We start from the raw sequence: 18,846 nt of genomic DNA, 5'->3' as shown, positions 1-18,846 counted from the left end.
AGCGAAAACAACTCGATGAAGTCAACTGAATTATGAATATGCTCCTCCTATTCGCCTCATATGATAAGTGTACGGAAAAACGTTTTATTGATAAACTTGAAGCATTTTAAATTGATTGTCGTTTTTTTTTAAATCTAAAACACATTATTAAAAATGCGAGTGCTCAAGCATTCGAATCGTTTTCTGTCCGGGTGGTGTATTTTTTTTTTAAATCGCACGACGATCAAGTTAGAATGGAGTTGATCCTTCATTTCTTTTTGATATTATCAACATCGAAAAGCGCAAATGTGGCTTAAATTTGTACTCTGAAAATAAAGGAGGAGGCTTTAACGATTGTATAAAAAACCAAACACCGAACCTAGGGAAAATGTATTTTAAACCAAATCATAAATAATCTTAGTCTAGTGAAATGAAATTTCGAAGTGTTGTAATGAAAAGAATTGATTTTATTAATACATGTAATATTTTTTTATTCAGTCAGTTCGAGGCAACAAATGCAATATGTTGCAAGATCTTGATTTCTTAATGTTTTGTTAATCTAGTGCTACAATTTGTTCAACTTAAAGTTAAAATAAACTTTTAACGTAGAATATCACTATGAATACTATAGGTTACATAAATTATTAGCAGCTAAATGTTATTTCGATTTTTTAGGAACAATCAAATCCATTTTTAATCAACTTCTTCAACCGTTGGACCCGAGCGTCCCCCGAAACCTCCGGCTTGTTGTCCGCAGCTAGAAGATGCACCGGCATTGGCAGCACCCTGATGCAATTTGGTCATAATCGGACTGCAAACCCGAGTTAGCTCCTGCATTTTGTGGTCGATTTCATCTTTTTCTGCCATGCTATTTCCGTCCAGCCATCGCAGCGTCTCGTCGCATTTGTCTTTCACCATGGACTTATCGGAATCGCTCAACTTCTCGCCGGCTGTGTCTAAGGATTGTTTCAACTGGAAGCAGTAACCTTCAAGCTGGTTTCGGGCGGCGATTCTCTCCTTTTGCTTTTCATCTTCTTCTCGGAACTTCTCAGCCTCCGACAACATTCGATCGATTTCCGCCTGGCTCAAGCGACCTTTGTCATTTTTGATAGTGATGTTTTTCTCCACTCCAGTACTCTTTTCCTTTGCCGAAACATTCAGAATTCCATTTGCATCCATATCGAATGTGACCTCAATCTGCGGAACTCCTCTAGGGGCCGGTGGGATGCCTGATAGATCAAATTGACCAAGACGATTGTTATCTTTGGTCATGGCACGTTCTCCTTCAAATACCTGGATGGAAACTCCTGGCTGATTATCCGAATATGTTGAGAATGTCTGAGTCTGCTTGCATGGGATTCGAGAGTTGCGTTCGATGAGTTTGGTCATGACTCCACCAGCCGTTTCTATTCCGAGCGAAAGAGGAGCTACATCTACCAGTAAGACATCCTGAATCTTTTCATCCTTATTTCCACTCAAAATGGCAGCTTGAATAGCAGCTCCATAAGCTACAGCTTCATCTGGATTGATGGACAAATTAAGAGACTTTCCACAGAAGAAGTTTTGTAGCAACGATTGAACCTTGGGAATGCGAGTAGATCCTCCAACAAGGACGATGTCATGAATCGAGTTCTTATCCATTTTGGAATCGGATAGGGCCTTCTCGACCGGATGAAGCGTAGCTCGGAACAAGTCAGCACATAGTTCTTCGAAGCGGGCTCGAGAGATCTTCGTGTAGTAGTCGATTCCATCGATGAGAGCATCAATTTCGATGGTGGCTTCAGTGCTCGATGACAAAGTTCGCTTGGCTCGTTCACATGCTGTTCTCAGGCGTCTCAAAGCACGTGGATTGGTAGATACGTCTTTCTTGTATTTGCGTTTGAACTCATCGACAAAGTGCGATACCATGCGATTGTCAAAGTCCTCGCCACCCAAATGAGTATCACCAGCCGTTGCTCGAACTTCGAAGAGTGATCCTTCGTCGATGGTGAGGATTGAAACATCAAAAGTACCTCCACCCAAGTCGAAAATCAGCACATTCCGTTCGCCTTTGAGATTCTTGTCCAATCCGTAAGCCAAGGCTGCTGCTGTGGGCTCATTGATGATTCTCAGAACATTCAATCCAGCAATGGTACCTGCATCTTTTGTGGCCTGACGTTGTGAGTCGTTGAAATACGCCGGAACTGTGATGACCGCATTTTTGACGCTCTGTCCAAGGTAAGCCTCCGCAGTTTCCTTCATTTTCGTCAGAACCATCGAGCTGATCTCTTCTGGAGCGAAACATTTCCGTTCACCTTTGAATTCCACTTCCAATTTTGGTTTTCCATCGACGTTGATCACTTTGAAGGGCCAGTGCTTGATATCGGCTTGAATCTTCGGATCATCGAATTTACGTCCAATCAATCGTTTGGCGTCAAAAACGGTATTCTTGGGGTTCATCGCAACCTGGTTCTTAGCAGCATCGCCAATCAGCCGCTCGGTGTCCGAAAAAGCCACGTAGCTGGGAGTCGTCCTGTTTCCTTGATCGTTGGCGATAATTTCTACTTTGCCATGCTGGAAAACACCCACACACGAGTATGTGGTGCCCAGATCAATACCAATCGCTGACATATTGCTTGTAATTTGTATTTAGTTCCAGACTATTTTATGAATAAACAGTCCTTCAGTTTTCCACTTGACTTTTGAATGCTTTAAACTGATTCAGCACTTGGTAATCACTTTTTTCACTAACGGATTGCAATCCACGCTTTCGTTTGTTTGGTTCTCTTAGATTGCTTCACTGTTTTGATTTGATTCACTCGCTTGTTTGAATTTAACTGGCGAGAGGAGCTCGAATCTGGTGAATATATAGGGGCCGCGATCATTTCTAGAATATTCGAGCTGCTTCGGTGTTCATTCAAGCACCTTCAAAAAAGGGGGAATTCCATTACAAGTAACTGTTTCTGGAAAAATCCTTTACTATTTTTTTCATTTTTGCAACTATGAATTTCTGTTCCTATGGTTCTTCGTCTATATAATTCGAAAGGTACAAACCGTTTCAAGAAAACATGCATTAAATGAAATGTAATAATACTTTCTCACGCATAGTACAACAAATCTTGGATTTATCGAAGATAAGCTGATCTCGTAAGATTTGTTCTGGCTGCAATCATAATTATATGATATTGTGTAGTTGTTTGACAAAAATGATTCCTTCCGTTTTCGAATTTCCATCTTTATCCGATGCATAAACACGGTAATATCGCAAAAGCATTGAAGAATAAATAAAAATCGATTCGTCGTCTTATAACACTCCCATATGCAAGTTATTGTTTGAATTCGATGCACAAACTAAACAAAACCAACCTTTAAAACCAGAAATCAAAAAGGTTTTATAAGAATCAGAAGACATAATTCAAATTGTTTTGATGACTGGATTTTTTTTAAAGTAGATATCAACAAGGTATTGTATAGCACTCTACCACCGTGGTGCATCTAAATCGTTAACATCATAACATGAAATCTTCATACGTATTTGCTTGTTACCTGAATTTGTATGCAACAGTTTTTCTGATAAAAACAACAATTATGCAATAAGTTCAGGCTGTCTTCCTGTATAAAATATTTCTGTTGTGTTTGAATACATTTGAAACTCCATACATATTACATAATTAATTCTGTAGTTGTTTTTCATTTTTTTAAACGCAACGCACTCAGCAAATGAATCATGTAAGCCTACATTAGATTGATAAATATCCCAAATAAATCCCAACCCGAATTGCGAAATGAATTCGAATCCTCCCCCTGAACCGTAAACATACACTACGTGCGAGAGACTGTTTTATTTTCCCCTCACACCCACTGTCGAATTTTCCGAAACGTTCCAAACACTCCCGTTCACTGATGATGAACCATAATTCATCGTTCGTGAACTCTCTCGAAACTGCTCGAATCCATACCGAAGCTACTCGAAAGTTCGCGAAATATTGAATTTCAATATATATTCACGGGATTCGAGTTCGCTCGAGCAGTTCAATTCAAACAAGCGAGAAAAACACATCAACAAATGAAGAAAATTTAGAAGCGCAAAACTTCCTCTTACAAGTGCTAGAACAAATTGGTAGTGAAAAGTGTTATCAAGTGATAAAAAAGTACATTTTACTAAAGTTTCATTCGACAATCAATAAAAACGCAGTTACATACAACAAACAATATGTCAGCGATTGGTATTGACCTGGGCACCACATACTCGTGTGTGGGTGTTTTCCAGCATGGCAAAGTAGAAATCATCGCCAACGATCAAGGAAACAGGACGACTCCCAGCTACGTGGCTTTTTCGGACACCGAGCGGCTGATTGGCGATGCTGCTAAGAACCAGGTTGCGATGAACCCCAAGAATACCGTTTTTGACGCCAAACGATTGATTGGACGTAAATTCGATGATCCGAAGATTCAAGCCGATATCAAGCACTGGCCATTCAAAGTGATCAACGTCGATGGAAAACCAAAATTGGAAGTGGAATTCAAAGGTGAACGGAAATGTTTCGCTCCAGAAGAGATCAGCTCGATGGTTCTGACGAAAATGAAGGAAACTGCGGAGGCTTACCTTGGACAGAGCGTCAACAATGCGGTCATCACAGTTCCGGCGTATTTCAACGACTCACAACGTCAGGCCACAAAAGATGCAGGTACCATTGCTGGATTGAATGTTCTCAGAATCATCAATGAGCCCACAGCAGCTGCCTTGGCTTACGGATTGGACAAGAATCTCAAAGGCGAACGGAATGTGCTGATTTTCGACTTGGGTGGAGGTACTTTTGATGTTTCAATCCTCACCATCGACGAAGGATCACTCTTCGAAGTTCGAGCAACGGCTGGTGATACTCATTTGGGTGGCGAGGACTTTGACAATCGCATGGTATCGCACTTTGTCGATGAGTTCAAACGCAAATACAAGAAGGACGTATCTACCAATCCACGTGCTTTGAGACGCCTGAGAACAGCATGTGAACGAGCCAAGCGAACTTTGTCATCGAGCACTGAAGCCACCATCGAAATTGATGCTCTCATCGATGGAATCGACTACTACACGAAGATCTCTCGAGCCCGCTTCGAAGAACTATGTGCTGACTTGTTCCGAGCTACGCTTCATCCGGTCGAGAAGGCTCTATCCGATTCCAAAATGGATAAGAACTCGATTCATGACATCGTCCTTGTTGGAGGATCTACTCGCATTCCCAAGGTTCAATCGTTGCTACAAAACTTCTTCTGTGGAAAGTCTCTTAATTTGTCCATCAATCCAGATGAAGCTGTAGCTTATGGAGCTGCTATTCAAGCTGCCATTTTGAGTGGAAATAAGGATGAAAAGATTCAGGATGTCTTGCTGGTAGATGTAGCTCCTCTTTCGCTCGGAATAGAAACGGCTGGTGGAGTCATGACCAAACTCATCGAACGCAACTCTCGAATCCCATGCAAGCAGACTCAAACATTCTCAACATATTCGGATAATCAGCCAGGAGTTTCCATCCAGGTATTTGAAGGAGAACGTGCCATGACCAAAGATAACAATCGTCTTGGTCAATTTGATCTATCAGGCATCCCACCGGCCCCTAGAGGAGTTCCGCAGATTGAGGTCACATTCGATATGGATGCAAATGGAATTCTGAATGTTTCGGCAAAGGAAAAGAGTACTGGAGTGGAGAAAAATATCACTATCAAAAATGACAAAGGTCGCTTGAGCCAGGCGGAAATCGATCGAATGTTGTCGGAGGCTGAGAAGTTCCGAGAAGAAGATGAAAAGCAAAAGGAGAGAATCGCCGCCCGAAACCAGCTTGAAGGTTACTGCTTCCAGTTGAAACAATCCTTAGACACAGCCGGCGAGAAGTTGAGCGATTCCGATAAGTCCATGGTGAAAGACAAATGCGACGAGACGCTGCGATGGCTGGACGGAAATAGCATGGCAGAAAAAGATGAAATCGACCACAAAATGCAGGAGCTAACTCGGGTTTGCAGTCCGACTATGACCAAATTGCATCAGGGTGCTGCCAATGCCGGTGCATCTTCTAGCTGCGGACAACAAGCCGGAGGTTTCGGGGGACGCTCGGGTCCAACGGTTGAGGAAGTTGATTAGACGGCATAGAAAGTTTTTATGACATCTGTCAAATTATAAGATTTCTAGATATCTATTATATTCAATAATAAGGCCTGAAGCATGTTATACACATGTATGTAATTTTCTGTGATGATAGGTCTAAATTTATTTATTCTAATTAGATTTACGACTCAATAAATTCCTTTTTTTCATATAAAATGTCTTGTATATAAATTTTTTATACCTTCGAAACATTGTTACAGTGCTTCCTCAACGAATCTACAGGCCTTCTTGTAATCTGTCAGTTTAACAGTTTAATTTTTGAGACCTTTTTTTTTAAAGACATTTTTGCAATAATGCATACACAGTAAACGAAAATTACCGAGTTCGGTAATTTTTTTTACTGAAATCCTAACATGTGTAAAGCGTTAAACTGTTCGGTATTTTTTTCGGTAAAAAATAAACGAACATCGGTAAATGAAGAATCGATTTACCGATGTTCGTTTATTTTTTACCGAAAAAATTACCGAACAGTTCAACGATTTACACATGTTAGGATTTCGGTAAAAAACTTACCGAACTCGGTAATTTTCGTTTACTGTGTAGGATTGTAGATTAGGATGTGGAAATCTTTTGTATGGGGCCGAATAAAAAAAATCATGTTAAGAGGTTCCGCAAACGCGATCTTTGAAAAAAGTCCACTTCAATAGATTGGATTTTAAATAAATTCTGGGTCCAACAATTTTTACAAAATTTATATATTTTATATATTTTTAAATTTTGTTTGGCTTAAATGTCTGTCTGGCTGTCTGTCTGTTCCGTATAGACACGGATACTACTGAACCGATTTGCGTGAAACTTGGCTGGAGGCAGAGGAAGGTTCCTAATATGGTTTGAGACCCCTCCCTTTCTAATAAAGCATATGGAACAAATTTGGCATGGGAGGTTATTTTGATTCGAAAAATTGTAAAGCAGACACTGCTTAAACCTATTCTTAAGGAAATACACATGTATCAAACTAGTCTACGTTACGGTTGACGAAACAAATAAACAAACTTAAACAAAATTTGAAAACCGTCCCTCTTTCCATTAGGAAGATATAAAGGAGGGAGGGGGCTTTTTATAATTTTTACATAACTCAAAAACTAATTGAGCAAATAGAACCAAATTTGGCATGGGTGGGTATTTGGGAAAGTGACATATTCTAATGATCGTTTGAGACCCCTTCCTTCTCCCAGCGGGGAGAAAGGAAAGAGGGAGGTGAGTTTCATACAATTTTTACTGCATAACTCGAGAACTATAACAGCAAATGGAACCAAATTTTTCATGGAACGATATTTGGGTACCAGAAATGCTTCTATGAACTCCTTCAAAGAGGTGGATGAAAAGGGGGAGGAGAGGTCTCCCTTACAATTTTCAATACAACAGGAGAGCTGATCAAGCAAATGGAACCATATTTGGCATGTGTGGATATTTGGATACGAGAAATGTTTCTATTATAAATTGAAGCCCACTTTTTTTTTTTAGGGGAAAGATATAAAGGGGGAAAGGGGGGCTTCCATACAATTTTTTGCATAACTCGAGAATTAATCGAGCAAATGAAATCAAATTCAGCATCAAAAAGTATTTGAGTACGAAAAATACCTTATGAATATTGAGTTCTCACACCTCCATTCAATGGGGAGAACGGAAGTGGGGATGGTACTTCATTTCAAGTTTATGCATAACTCAGGAATTCAATACGCAAATAAAACCAAATTTGGCATGGGATGGTTTTTCAATACGAGAAATTTTTCTATGTGAAACAATTCCTTTCTTGTAGTAAGAGGATAGAATTGGGAATATATGAAGGGAAGAGGAAAGCTTACATTTAACTTTTTTTTTACAATATCCGAGAAATGGACAAAATATGGAAAATCATTTTGATATGATTCTATGAGTATCTGACACACCATCCTCCTTTCAGTGAGTAGGTACATGGGAGGAGGGAGGTGAGCCCAATACAATTTTGTTAGCATAAGTTCTCAATTTATTCTAACGAAGCCAACAAATGGAAACAAATATGGCATGGATAAGTACTTGGTTATGAGATATGTTTTCACGATTGTTAGAGACCCCTACGCTTTACAGTGTAGAGAGGGGAGAAACTAGGGGGCTCCATATAAATTTTGTTGTAAAGCATAAAAACTTATCATCCAGCAATGGAATGATATAAGAGGATTTTTGGGCCATAAAAATAGGTTATGATTATTAAAGACCACGACCTCCATTCAGCAGGGGGTGAAGGGGAGGACTGGGGGGCTCTCTTATTATAAATCTAGAACATATCAAGCAAAAACAACCATATTTTATAAGTTAGATAGTTTGCGTACAATTAATTTGAGACCCTTTTTTCAGCACAGACCCGAATGAACCGGGTGGTGAAAAGGTCTCTAATAAATAATAATAATAATAATTCTTTTTCAGCGCGAAGATTAAAGAAACAAATTAAAAATATCAGATCTTTAACACAAATTTAAAGATCAAGATTCAGAAAATTAGTTTAAGTCATCTTTGTGTTGCAGTTCGAAACTCCATCTGCAGCTCTCATTTGATAGCGGTTGCTTATGAATTATGTTATAATTTGGTTTAAAATAATGCCAACGAAACAATAAAAATTTGCACAGTAAACGAAAATTACCGAGTTTGGTAATTTTTTTTTACCGAAATCCTAACATGTGTACACAGTAAACGAAAATTACCGAGTTCGGTAATTTTATTACCGAAATCCTAACATGTGTAAATCGTTAAACTGTTCGGTAATTTTTTCGGTAAAAAATAAACGAACATCGGTAAATCGATTCTTCATTTACCGATGTTCGTTTATTTTTTACCGAAAAAATTACCGAACAGTTTAACGATTTACACATGTTAGGATTTCGGTAAAAAAATTACCGAACTCGGTAATTTTCGTTTACTGTGTAAGTCATTGAACTGTTCGGTAAAAAATAAACGAACATCGGTAAATGAAGAATCGATTTACCGATGTTGGTTTATTTTTTACCGAAAAAATTACCGAACAGTTTAACGATTTACACATGTCAGGATTTCGGTAAAAAAATTACCGAACTCGGTAATTTTCGTTTACAGTGTGGATAATTTCTGAAAGTATAATTTATTTTTGAAAGGTGTAGCAAAGCACACCAGGTCAGCTAGTGAAATATAAAAAAGAAATTTATGATAGAATTGAAAATGAAATTATAATTTTCTTAGGATTTTTTTAGCAAATGTATCAAAGTCATAGATTTGAAGATTTTCAAAGCGATAATGTTCTTAATCTTATTGAGAAAAAGATTCGCAGTTCTTTATAAAATGAGCTTCTGGTTAACGATTCATACTAGGCATTTTAATAGAGAATGGTACTCTTTAGAATTTAGATCATCTGAATTTTCTTAAATTTTCCCATTTGGATAAAATTTTCAAAAGTTCAAGACACTCTTCTTCAATTAGAATGGAATTGGTCCGATATCTTGAAACTAAAATTTAAACTAACTGAGATACATAACTCTTCATAAAAAATTTTTACGAATTGACATCGCACTACCCCACTCTTCAACCGCCAGAGAAAGCTCGTGTTAGCACCCTCTTCGGTTCGAAGCTTTCGCTCCCAACCGGAAGCTCGACTTGGGAGGAGCAAAAACAAACACAAAACAAAACGAACCAACGAGCCGAACCAACCCGAACCATTGGCTCGGTGGCGTCTCGTTCGGTCAGCTGTTGGGAACCGAGGGCAAACATCTGTCCCGTCCCGTTCGTCCGTCTGGTCTGACGAAGATGACGGTGATGACGACGATGCCACCCTCTTCCGTCCCTTGAACCCGTACTGGAACCTGGAACTTTGCTCGCTCGCTCGTCGGCCGTCTTTGGATGGAAACTAGGATGAAGGACACGTACGGTTCACATCTCGGCGTCAGTAGCGTCGCGTGTCCTGAACCAGTAAGGTTGGTTGGTTGGTTGTCTCCTGTTCCGACCCAAGAGTGCAGCTCGGATTCTTTCCGACGACCCCCTCCCGTCCCCAAGGAGGGTGGATCCTACTAACTAAGGGCCAAGGGGATACGATTTCGTTGCTCCCCGAGAGGACCAGTCTTGTGATTTCGCCTTAACTGGGAGCTAGTGGAGTGACCCATCAGTAGTAGATGAGGTATACAAGTCGGTTGATCCCGGTGTGGGACTTTTTGGGAGATAAGTGAAAATTGGACCTGCCAGGATCTGGGCCTTTGAATTCGTTTGCTTCGTTTTTTTCCTACCTGTGTTTGTTGTTGGGTTGTTTTGATCCGAACGAAGGTAACATCGTTTCCGGAACAAACGTGGAGATCCCCATAAGGATAATCGGATTACCAATGGTGGCCAGTAGTTGCGGATGGCGGAAAAACTTCCGAGTATGAGAGTTTTGCTCGAATGTGTTAGCGACCTGCACGCAGATGGTGGATGGTGCCAGAAATTGGAATAGTGCCGTAGCCTGGCGAATACTAAGTCAAGTGCCACTTACCATTATCCGGGGATGCGAAATCGGTGTATGTGGATGGAATCCGATTTCCAACTTCTTCCGACATATTGCAGTGCAATCGTGTGGTGATGCTGCTTTGGTTTGTCTGCTGTAACTTCGAGGGGGTGGCACCAGCATCTTGAAATGATAGGAATAAAATTGCCACTCGAGAATCACCGTCGTTAGTGATTCTGCTGAAGGAAGCCGATTTCCTTCGAAGTTGGTGCAAATGTGCGTGAAAGTGGAATATAAATAAGAAAAAAAAAACGACAGAATGATTCCTCCCAAAATCACCTTTTCCCATGATAGGATGCTGTCAGGTGGAAAATTAACCTAGAATGATGCGATGAAAAACACTGGAAAGCTGACGGCCGCCAGAAAAAAGACCCAGTGCTAAGAATTCTTGAAGTTCTTTTGTGTGCGGCGTGTATTACATACCTTATAATAATTCGCCTCTTCAGGTCTGTCTGCTTTCTGAAAGTTTGGTGAACTTGGTGAAATTAATTATTCCCAACAGCAGCTTTGCGGCAGCTTTTGCAAAGTTTTAGCAAGTGGAATCAATTATACTAATACCTGCTAAACACACACTGTTGCTGGTTGTTGCGGCTGAGATAATGATGTTCTCCTGAAATTACTCGTCCCGGTGAATGGTGAATTTATTGCTCGCGAGTACGGATATAGTTCCAGGCAACCAAATGTAAGTTTATTTGAATTTGAAGTATTTTAACATAAGCAATTCTAAGTTCCAAACCATCACCACTGGATTCTATAAACCGTCAACTGGGGCTTCATGCAACATTTTTCAATTTCTAAGGCTTAATAAAATGTATGTCCACTAGGGTAGCAATGGATGTAAGGGAAAAAAATTATGATCAAATTTCGAAAAGGACCATATTCATTTTGTAGATTTGCCCAAAAGAACTGACCTGTGCAAAATTTCAGCACAATCGGACTTGATTTGATCAACGCGCTCAAAGTTTTGGTTTTTCGACCCTCAAAAATCACCAACGGAAAAAATCGAAATGTAAATTTTGATGCCAAATGACTTGAGAATGTCCAAAACGTCGAAATTTGGTGTTATTTAAAAAAATTTCATTTGGAAAAATTTTCAGATTTTCAAAAATTACTTAAAGCGGGACCATAAGAAATCGAGAAAATCGAAATGTTAATTCTGATGCCAAATAACTTGAAAATGCATGAAACGTCGAGACAGGGGCGGTCCTAGAGCTGGCTCTTGGGGGGGGGAGGTGATTTTCCAATTTTCAAAAATCAGTCAATATAAAGGAACGTTAATATCTGGTGAAAAAACAATCATTTGAGTGAGCGAAAAGAGGGGGAGGGGTTTAGGGAGGGTGGTCTGTTGCGAATGAGTCTACAATATAAGCTGCACACTGCTCCTCCTTCCCCCATGAATTTCACTGAACAACATGTATTTATTAAAGTATGAAACAAGAGATGAATAATGAAGCGAATCTATAATATTCACTGCGAAAAAATGTTGATATTTTTTTTTATTTGTAGGTCTATGTGGTATTTACAAATTGTCATTTTAAAAGCTTTTTCTCGTTATAAATGTGATTTTTTTTCAATGGAGATAATACAAACGTTTTTGAGAGATGAAATTGTAGAAAAAAAATTTTCAAGCTATCTCCATTTTTTCCTGAGCTTCTAAATATTAGCGCTCTGATATTTTACAATTTGCCGAAGTATTTTACTTTTCACCGATAAGGCTGATAAACTTATTAACAAACATAACTAACGAGCATCAAATTCTTCATTAGGTTATTTTAATTTAGTATAATTATTTTCAAATTTGGAAACACAATATATAAAATCAACACTTTAAATATAAATTAACTAGAAAAAAACCGAATATCAAAATCAGTTTCTGAACATGAAGCTGCTGGAACCTTATTCTAATTTGATTTGCTCTTGAATTTAAAGTTATCATTCAAAATTTTCAATTTTAACTGTACTACAACAAATGAATCATACAAAAAGTGATTAATCTTTTTTATTGTTCATGTAGGTACCTTCACATAATTCCTAATTTTTTAAATAATTTTGAATTATAAATAAAAATTATGAAATGAAGGGTTCATTCTGAATGTTAATACTTTTCTTTTGTGAAGAGTCTCGATCATTTGCAATTGAAATAGCCAAGCTTTCACATTCAGAATATCAAACCTTAAGCTAAATTGAAATTTAATTTAAAATTTAAATATTATTGTGTAGATGAGCTGAAAGCAGTATCGATGACATAATTGCTGTAGATCTTGAAATCCAGGAGTGTGAGTTTAATAAAAGAACTTCTGACTGTTTAGCATTATAAAGCTAGCTTTGTTGCCAAAAAAAAAAAAGTGGAATGATAAGGGGATAGTTTTAATTCACAAGAGAAAAATTAAAACCGAGGCAAACTGATTTTGGAAGATTTTTGAGTCTCAAACTGTCAGATTTTTTCTCTCCCTTCTTATTTTCTGGTATTTAGTTATTTTAAACTTAGCAGTTTAGAGTGAAATCGATTAATGATAACACTAGTTTACAGCATTTTTGAACTCAGTAAACTGAAGGTCATTTCCAATGTGAAATCGGGCGCTGAATCCGAAAATGAAATTCAAAAAAATCTCAGTAGAACCGTTTTTGAGTTATGCTCCAAATATGAAATTTCGAAAAAATTAAAAAAGTTCTTGTACTTAGATTAAAATATCTCGGACTGCATAATAGTAATTTGAAATCCCTCTTTTGCATATTGAAGGTGAATAAGTTTTCTATCGATCATCTGAACACTGTTTTTGCGTTTGACCAACAGTATTGCTGATATTAGTGACTTTATGAGAAAAAAAAATAATAAAAAACGCATTTTTTAGAGAAAATTTTGTTTCAACGAAAGTTTTAGACTCGATGGAAGCATCTAAAAAATCTGATTTTCTTTTGCGCTTGGATGTCAATTTAAAACAAAGGTTTCAAGTGGTTATTTATCCAAATCGGTTGAAAATTGAAGAAGTTATGGCTACTTTACCATAACTGAAATTTTTGGAGTTTTTAATAATTTAACGAACCGCAGTACACTTATCATAGTATAGGAAGAATGAAACATGACAAATCTCACTCGCTCCAAGTCAAAATTATTTATTAGCTTACCAGAAGGTCACATGCCAAGTTTCTGGAAGATCTGACCATAGAGAGGGGTTGCTTGAGTCTCAAACGTGAATAAAATTTTAAGGTATTTTGCCCGGATGGAACGAAAAATACTGGTTTTTCATCAATAACTTTTTTCATCACTAGCTGATTGTTTTAAATGGTTGATTTTCTTAAAGCCAAAGTTGAGACAAATATTTCACCCGAAGACTGTTACTCGATTGGATTTGAAACAGAAAAGTTATTGCGGTTGAAAGATTGCATTTTGGTCGAAAATTGTCGTATAAAACGCAATGCGTAAAAAGTACTCATTGCGTGTTGGACAAAATTTGCGGCCTTTGAACCGCAATAACTTTTCTGTTTCAAATCCAATCGAGTTACAGTCTTCGGGTGAAATATTTGTCTCAACTTTGGCTTCAAGAAAATCAACCATAAAAAACAATCAGCTAGTGATGAAAAAAGTTATTGCTGAAAAACCAGTATTTTTCGTTCCTTCCGGGCAAAATACCTCAAAATTTGATTCACGTTTGAGACTTAAGCAACCCCTCCCTATGGTCAGATCTTCCAGAAACTTGGCATGTGACCTTCTGGTAAGCTAATAAATAATTTTGACTTGGAGCGAGTGAGATTTGTCATGTTTCATTCTTCCTATACTATGATAAGTGTACTGCGGTTCGTTAAATTATTAAAAACTCCAAAAATTTCAGTTATGGTAAAGTAGCCATAACTTCTTCAATTTTCAACCGATTTGGATAAATAACCACTTGAAACCTTTGTTTTAAATTGACATCCAAGCGCAAAAGAAAATCAGATTTTTTAGATGCTTCCATCGAGTCTAAAACTTTCGTTGAAACAAAATTTTCTCTAAAAAATGCGTTTTTTATTATTTTTTTTTCTCATAAAGTCACTAATATCAGCAATACTGTTTGTCAAATGCAAAAACAGTGTTCAGATGATCGATAGAAAACTTATTCACCTTCAATATGCAAAAGAGGGATTTCAAATTACTGTTATGCCGTCCGAGATATTTTAATCTAAGTACAAGAACTTTTTTAATTTTTTTGAAATTTCATATTTGGAGCATAACTCAAAAACGGTTCTACTGAGATTTTTTTTAATTTCATTTTCGGATTCAACGCCCAATTTTACATTAAAAATGTTGGTCAATTAATCAAGTTCACGATTTTTTTAAAATTTTGTAAACTAGTGTAATTGATGAAGTAACTAAGCCACATTAACAACAAAAAATATGTAAAATCTTTTCATTATCCTTTATTCATTCAACGATACAGATTAGAGGGACGAATGCCAAAAAGTAACAAATTCCCGGAAAAAACAATGCAGATTTCGTCTAGATAATCTTCGTATTTTACAAAATGGGGAAAGATACTTATTTCTATATTTTTTTTCTCATCGTAAATTACTCACAGTCTTCATAAAAATTGATCATTAAGTTAAAACATGTTTTTCTAAATCTTTTTGATATTTTACACTTTTGCTAAAAAGTGCACAAATTTTTTCAATAACCTTGTATTTTCAAAATTTATATCGGAAACAAGAGCTGATAAAAAAAAACTTACAAATTTGCATTTAGTGCTCCTAAATAAGTCGAAATCAGTTTTCAAATTCTTTGCACCTCGGAAAATGTGAATTTTGTTTCCTTGTGTTATAGTTTTGAATCCAGATTTTGGGTTCTGGAGATGAATTTGAATCTCTATCGTCAAAACTAATTCCTTCATTTTGAAACAGCTTTTATAAATACTTTTTTGTTTCTTTTTGGCTCTTAAAACTCATAGGGAACACAAAAGTCATAACAAGTAATCTCTTTTTTCGATTTATTGTTGCTGAAATCTCTTAAGAAGATTTTTAAATTTAAATTATTACTATGAATATTTTATATTCGATTACTGTTTGGCAGTTCTTGTATTTCTTTCATGGTCATCCATAATATGAACGTTTGATGTGATACATTTGAAACAGAATTAAATAAAATCAGATCTGAAATTTAAATTTTTGTTTTTGAATTTTATAATATAGGTTAGATATTAATTTTAAGTTTATAAATCACATTTGATTAATGGAAAATTAAGGGTGAAAAAAAAAACTCGCCAAAGAGAATCTTTACTGTGATTCAGAACCTGAATTCTTATTTTGCAATAAGTCATGAATTGCTTGTAAACGCAAGTGAAAATAGCACTACTTTAGATTTTAAAATGAGGTTAGCATTAGACATATAAAATTTAAAAATTGTCAATAAACCAGCTGTAAACAAAAAAAAAACAGAATTTTTAATTCAAATTTATATTTAAATTTCATATATGTATTAGCTTTTTATTCTTAAAGTAAAGTTTTATTAGAATGATTTTTCCTGATTCTGAATTGATAATTTTCCTTCAATTTAAAAAAAAAAAATTGAATTCCAAAAAAATCCTAATGGGAAGCTTTTTGCTGCTCAAAACTTTCAAAAAAAAAATGAATTTAATGCGGCATCAACACTTGTTGTTTATTGCGATTGAATTTGTTTAGTGAAATAATGGTGACTAAAAGACAAAAAAAAAGATTAGAAAGTTAGACTGATGAAAGGAAAACTGATCACTCCGATGGATAATTTGACTAAAATTTAAATTTCTTACAATAAAGGCAATTTAACACTTGAAAGCCAAAGGTTTTTTTTACTTCTTAAATAGAACGACCAAGATCCGTTAATCCATTAAACATGGTAGAAATTTTTAAAAATAAAGAAAATTGAATATCACATGATTCCGTACGTTTATAGTTTAATGATTTTTTTTATTGCTTCCTTCTTAATCTGAGCATATAAAAAAAAACTGCATATTGAAGGCAATAGATGTGTAATGACAGCAGAATAAATATTTCAAGTATTTCAGTGTTATAACCATATTCACCCCCCTATATGACTTTATCACTTCAAATTTTATCCTTCATCAAAATTCAAAACAAAATCAAGAATTTCGAAGCTCTTAATTTGAAGCAAATATAAAATTTATTACGATTTGCTGATTATACTTTAGGCATATGATAGAAATTAGTGACAATTTAAAAAAAAATTGTCCCTACATTTCATTAAAAGCAATTCAAAATCAACACTCAACAACACACTCTTGTTGAGTTACTTATCAACAAAAGTTATTTGGTATGTCCATGAAAGTTAAAGCTGCTGCTCAAGCAGTGGACCGACTTTTTCCAATATTCAGCTTTTTAAGCGATAAATTAACTTTTTTGTTGAATAAAAACCCCCACGGAGTGAACACTCCGATCATCCCCCCCCCCCTCCCCCCCCATAGGACCGCGCCTGCTTCGAGATCTGGTGTTATCTATTTAAAAACAAAAGTTAACCAAAAATCGACTTTCTGGGACTTGACGTTTTTTGAAAAAACCGGCCGTTTTTTGGAAAATCGACAAAAGTCCCAGAAAATGAATTTTTAGCCAAATTTTTTTTTTCGAGATAACACCAGATCTTACGTTTACGCATTTTTAAGTCATTTGGCATCAAAATTATAATTTCGTTTTTTTCCGATTTTCTTTTGCAACCCACCCCCCTCCCTTTAATTTTTGATTTTCTGAAGTCGATTTTCAACAAAAAAACTTTTTCTTTAAATTAACACCACATTTTGGCTTTTTTAAGTTATTTGGCATGAACTTTTAAATTTAGATTTTTCTGTTTTCCTTTGGTCGTGCCCCCTTTGGTGATTTTTGAGGGTAAAAAACCGAAAGTTTGAGCAGGGGATATTTTTTTTATTATTTGACTATTTGCGCCGGAGGTCTTCAGATCTTCCCGGAAATTGAAAATTTGGTTCATTTTTAAGACTTAACACGTTGCCGTGCCCGAAGGAATTCTCGTAAAAATAAATAGAGAGAACTTCAAGATTTAAAAAGGCGTGGTGAAACTGAGCAGCTAACTAAAGTAAGAGAGCGTCACACGTTTTTTATGTGACGTGGCCTCCCAGGAAATACATCTGTCACCGGAATATGCATCCCAAGGCGACAAACGTATTAAAACACGTGTATTTTATCAAATTTCTAAAAAAATTATTTTCCGAGTAAGATGTGGTTAGATTTTTTTTTTAAAGTAAAATGATACCATATTTCAAAGCTTCATAACTCTGTTATTTTTCAACGGATATCATAAAATAGCAAAACGTATTGTAATTTTATCAGCTTTCCAAATAAAATATTAAAAAAAAAGTAAGTAAAGACCTTAGACATGCAAATTTTTAAACAAGCTTTAACTGAATCAAATTTTCAATTTTGAGGAAGATCGGAAGACCCTCGGCGCAAACTAGACATATAAAAAAAATCCCCAGCTCTTTGAGCCACCCCTAAATCAAGTCCCATTGAGCTGTCATTATGCACAGGTCATATGGTCGGTTTTCAAAATTCGATCATCAATTTTTTCCCGTACTTTCATTGCCACCCTACTGTATATATTCCCGCTTCCGCCCTCAGTAACTCTTCTCCTAGATTTTTACAACTCTTCTAGAGAAAAGCTAACCCCCAGAATTGATCAAATGGGCTGAAATTTAGCACGGTGCCTTCTGCTACATCAAACAACAAATGAAGACCAAAAGGTTTTGATTTGAAGATTCACTGGTTTTTAGGACCACCCCAATATATTTAGCTCGACATTTTATATATGTAGCTAAGAATTTCACACATTATTACAACGTTTTGAACCTTACTGATTTTTTTCAAGGAGAAACGCAAAAACCACCAAAGTACAAACCACATAAGTTACATCGGCTTTTCATAACGTTACTAAATTCTTTAGCTTTTTTCGGCTCGTTCTGATATCCTACAACTTAAAAAAATACATTTCCCAGGTCCCACCGAGATTTGAACTCGGATCGTTGGATTCAGAGTCCAAAGTGCTAACCATTACACCATGGAACCCGCTGTGATGCGGCTCATCTTGTTAGCCGGTGGTTGTTTTCGTTTTAAATTTATATCCCCATCCCAAAACAAATCTGACCACCTTTATTTTTATAATATTTTGAACCATCTCCTCAACAGCTCACGTTGAAGCTGGTTCCGATCACATTCGTTGACGATGCACGTGCGAAGGGTACCTCCCTCGTGACCTTTTTTCTTCTGCCATCTTCTATAATTGGCGCCG

The 18,846-nt window shown here is 36.5% G+C and overlaps 2 protein-coding genes and 1 non-coding gene across 3 annotated transcripts; 1 reads left to right on the top strand and 2 right to left on the bottom strand.

Moving 5' to 3' along the window:
- Positions 1 to 482: 482 nt before the first annotated feature.
- LOC129738180 (heat shock protein 70 B2-like) lies at positions 483 to 2,769 on the bottom strand. Its single transcript, XM_055729374.1, has one exon. It carries the CDS (start codon positions 2,587 to 2,589, stop codon positions 673 to 675), a length of 1,917 nt encoding a protein of 638 aa, XP_055585349.1. The 5' UTR covers positions 2,590 to 2,769; the 3' UTR covers positions 483 to 672.
- Positions 2,770 to 4,012: 1,243 nt separating this feature from the next.
- On the top strand, positions 4,013 to 6,197 carry LOC129738190 (heat shock protein 70 B2-like). The gene has a single exon (XM_055729382.1). It carries the CDS (start codon positions 4,172 to 4,174, stop codon positions 6,086 to 6,088), a length of 1,917 nt encoding a protein of 638 aa, XP_055585357.1. The 5' UTR covers positions 4,013 to 4,171; the 3' UTR covers positions 6,089 to 6,197.
- Positions 6,198 to 18,551: 12,354 nt separating this feature from the next.
- On the bottom strand, positions 18,552 to 18,623 carry Trnaq-cug (transfer RNA glutamine (anticodon CUG)). Its single transcript has one exon. It is a non-coding gene; the product is annotated as a tRNA-Gln (tRNA).
- Positions 18,624 to 18,846: the final 223 nt, after the last annotated feature.

This window comes from Uranotaenia lowii, chromosome 1 (assembly GCF_029784155.1).
Source record: "Uranotaenia lowii strain MFRU-FL chromosome 1, ASM2978415v1, whole genome shotgun sequence".
In the NCBI taxonomy this organism is placed as follows: domain Eukaryota; kingdom Metazoa; phylum Arthropoda; class Insecta; order Diptera; family Culicidae; genus Uranotaenia; species Uranotaenia lowii.
This window is presented reverse-complemented; position numbering and strand designations above follow the sequence as displayed.

Coding starts and splice junctions, on each gene's coding strand:
- LOC129738180 (XM_055729374.1), bottom strand. CDS start 2,589: ATGTCAGCGATTGGTATTGATCTGGGCACCACATACTCGTGTGTGGGT.
- LOC129738190 (XM_055729382.1), top strand. CDS start 4,172: ATGTCAGCGATTGGTATTGACCTGGGCACCACATACTCGTGTGTGGGT.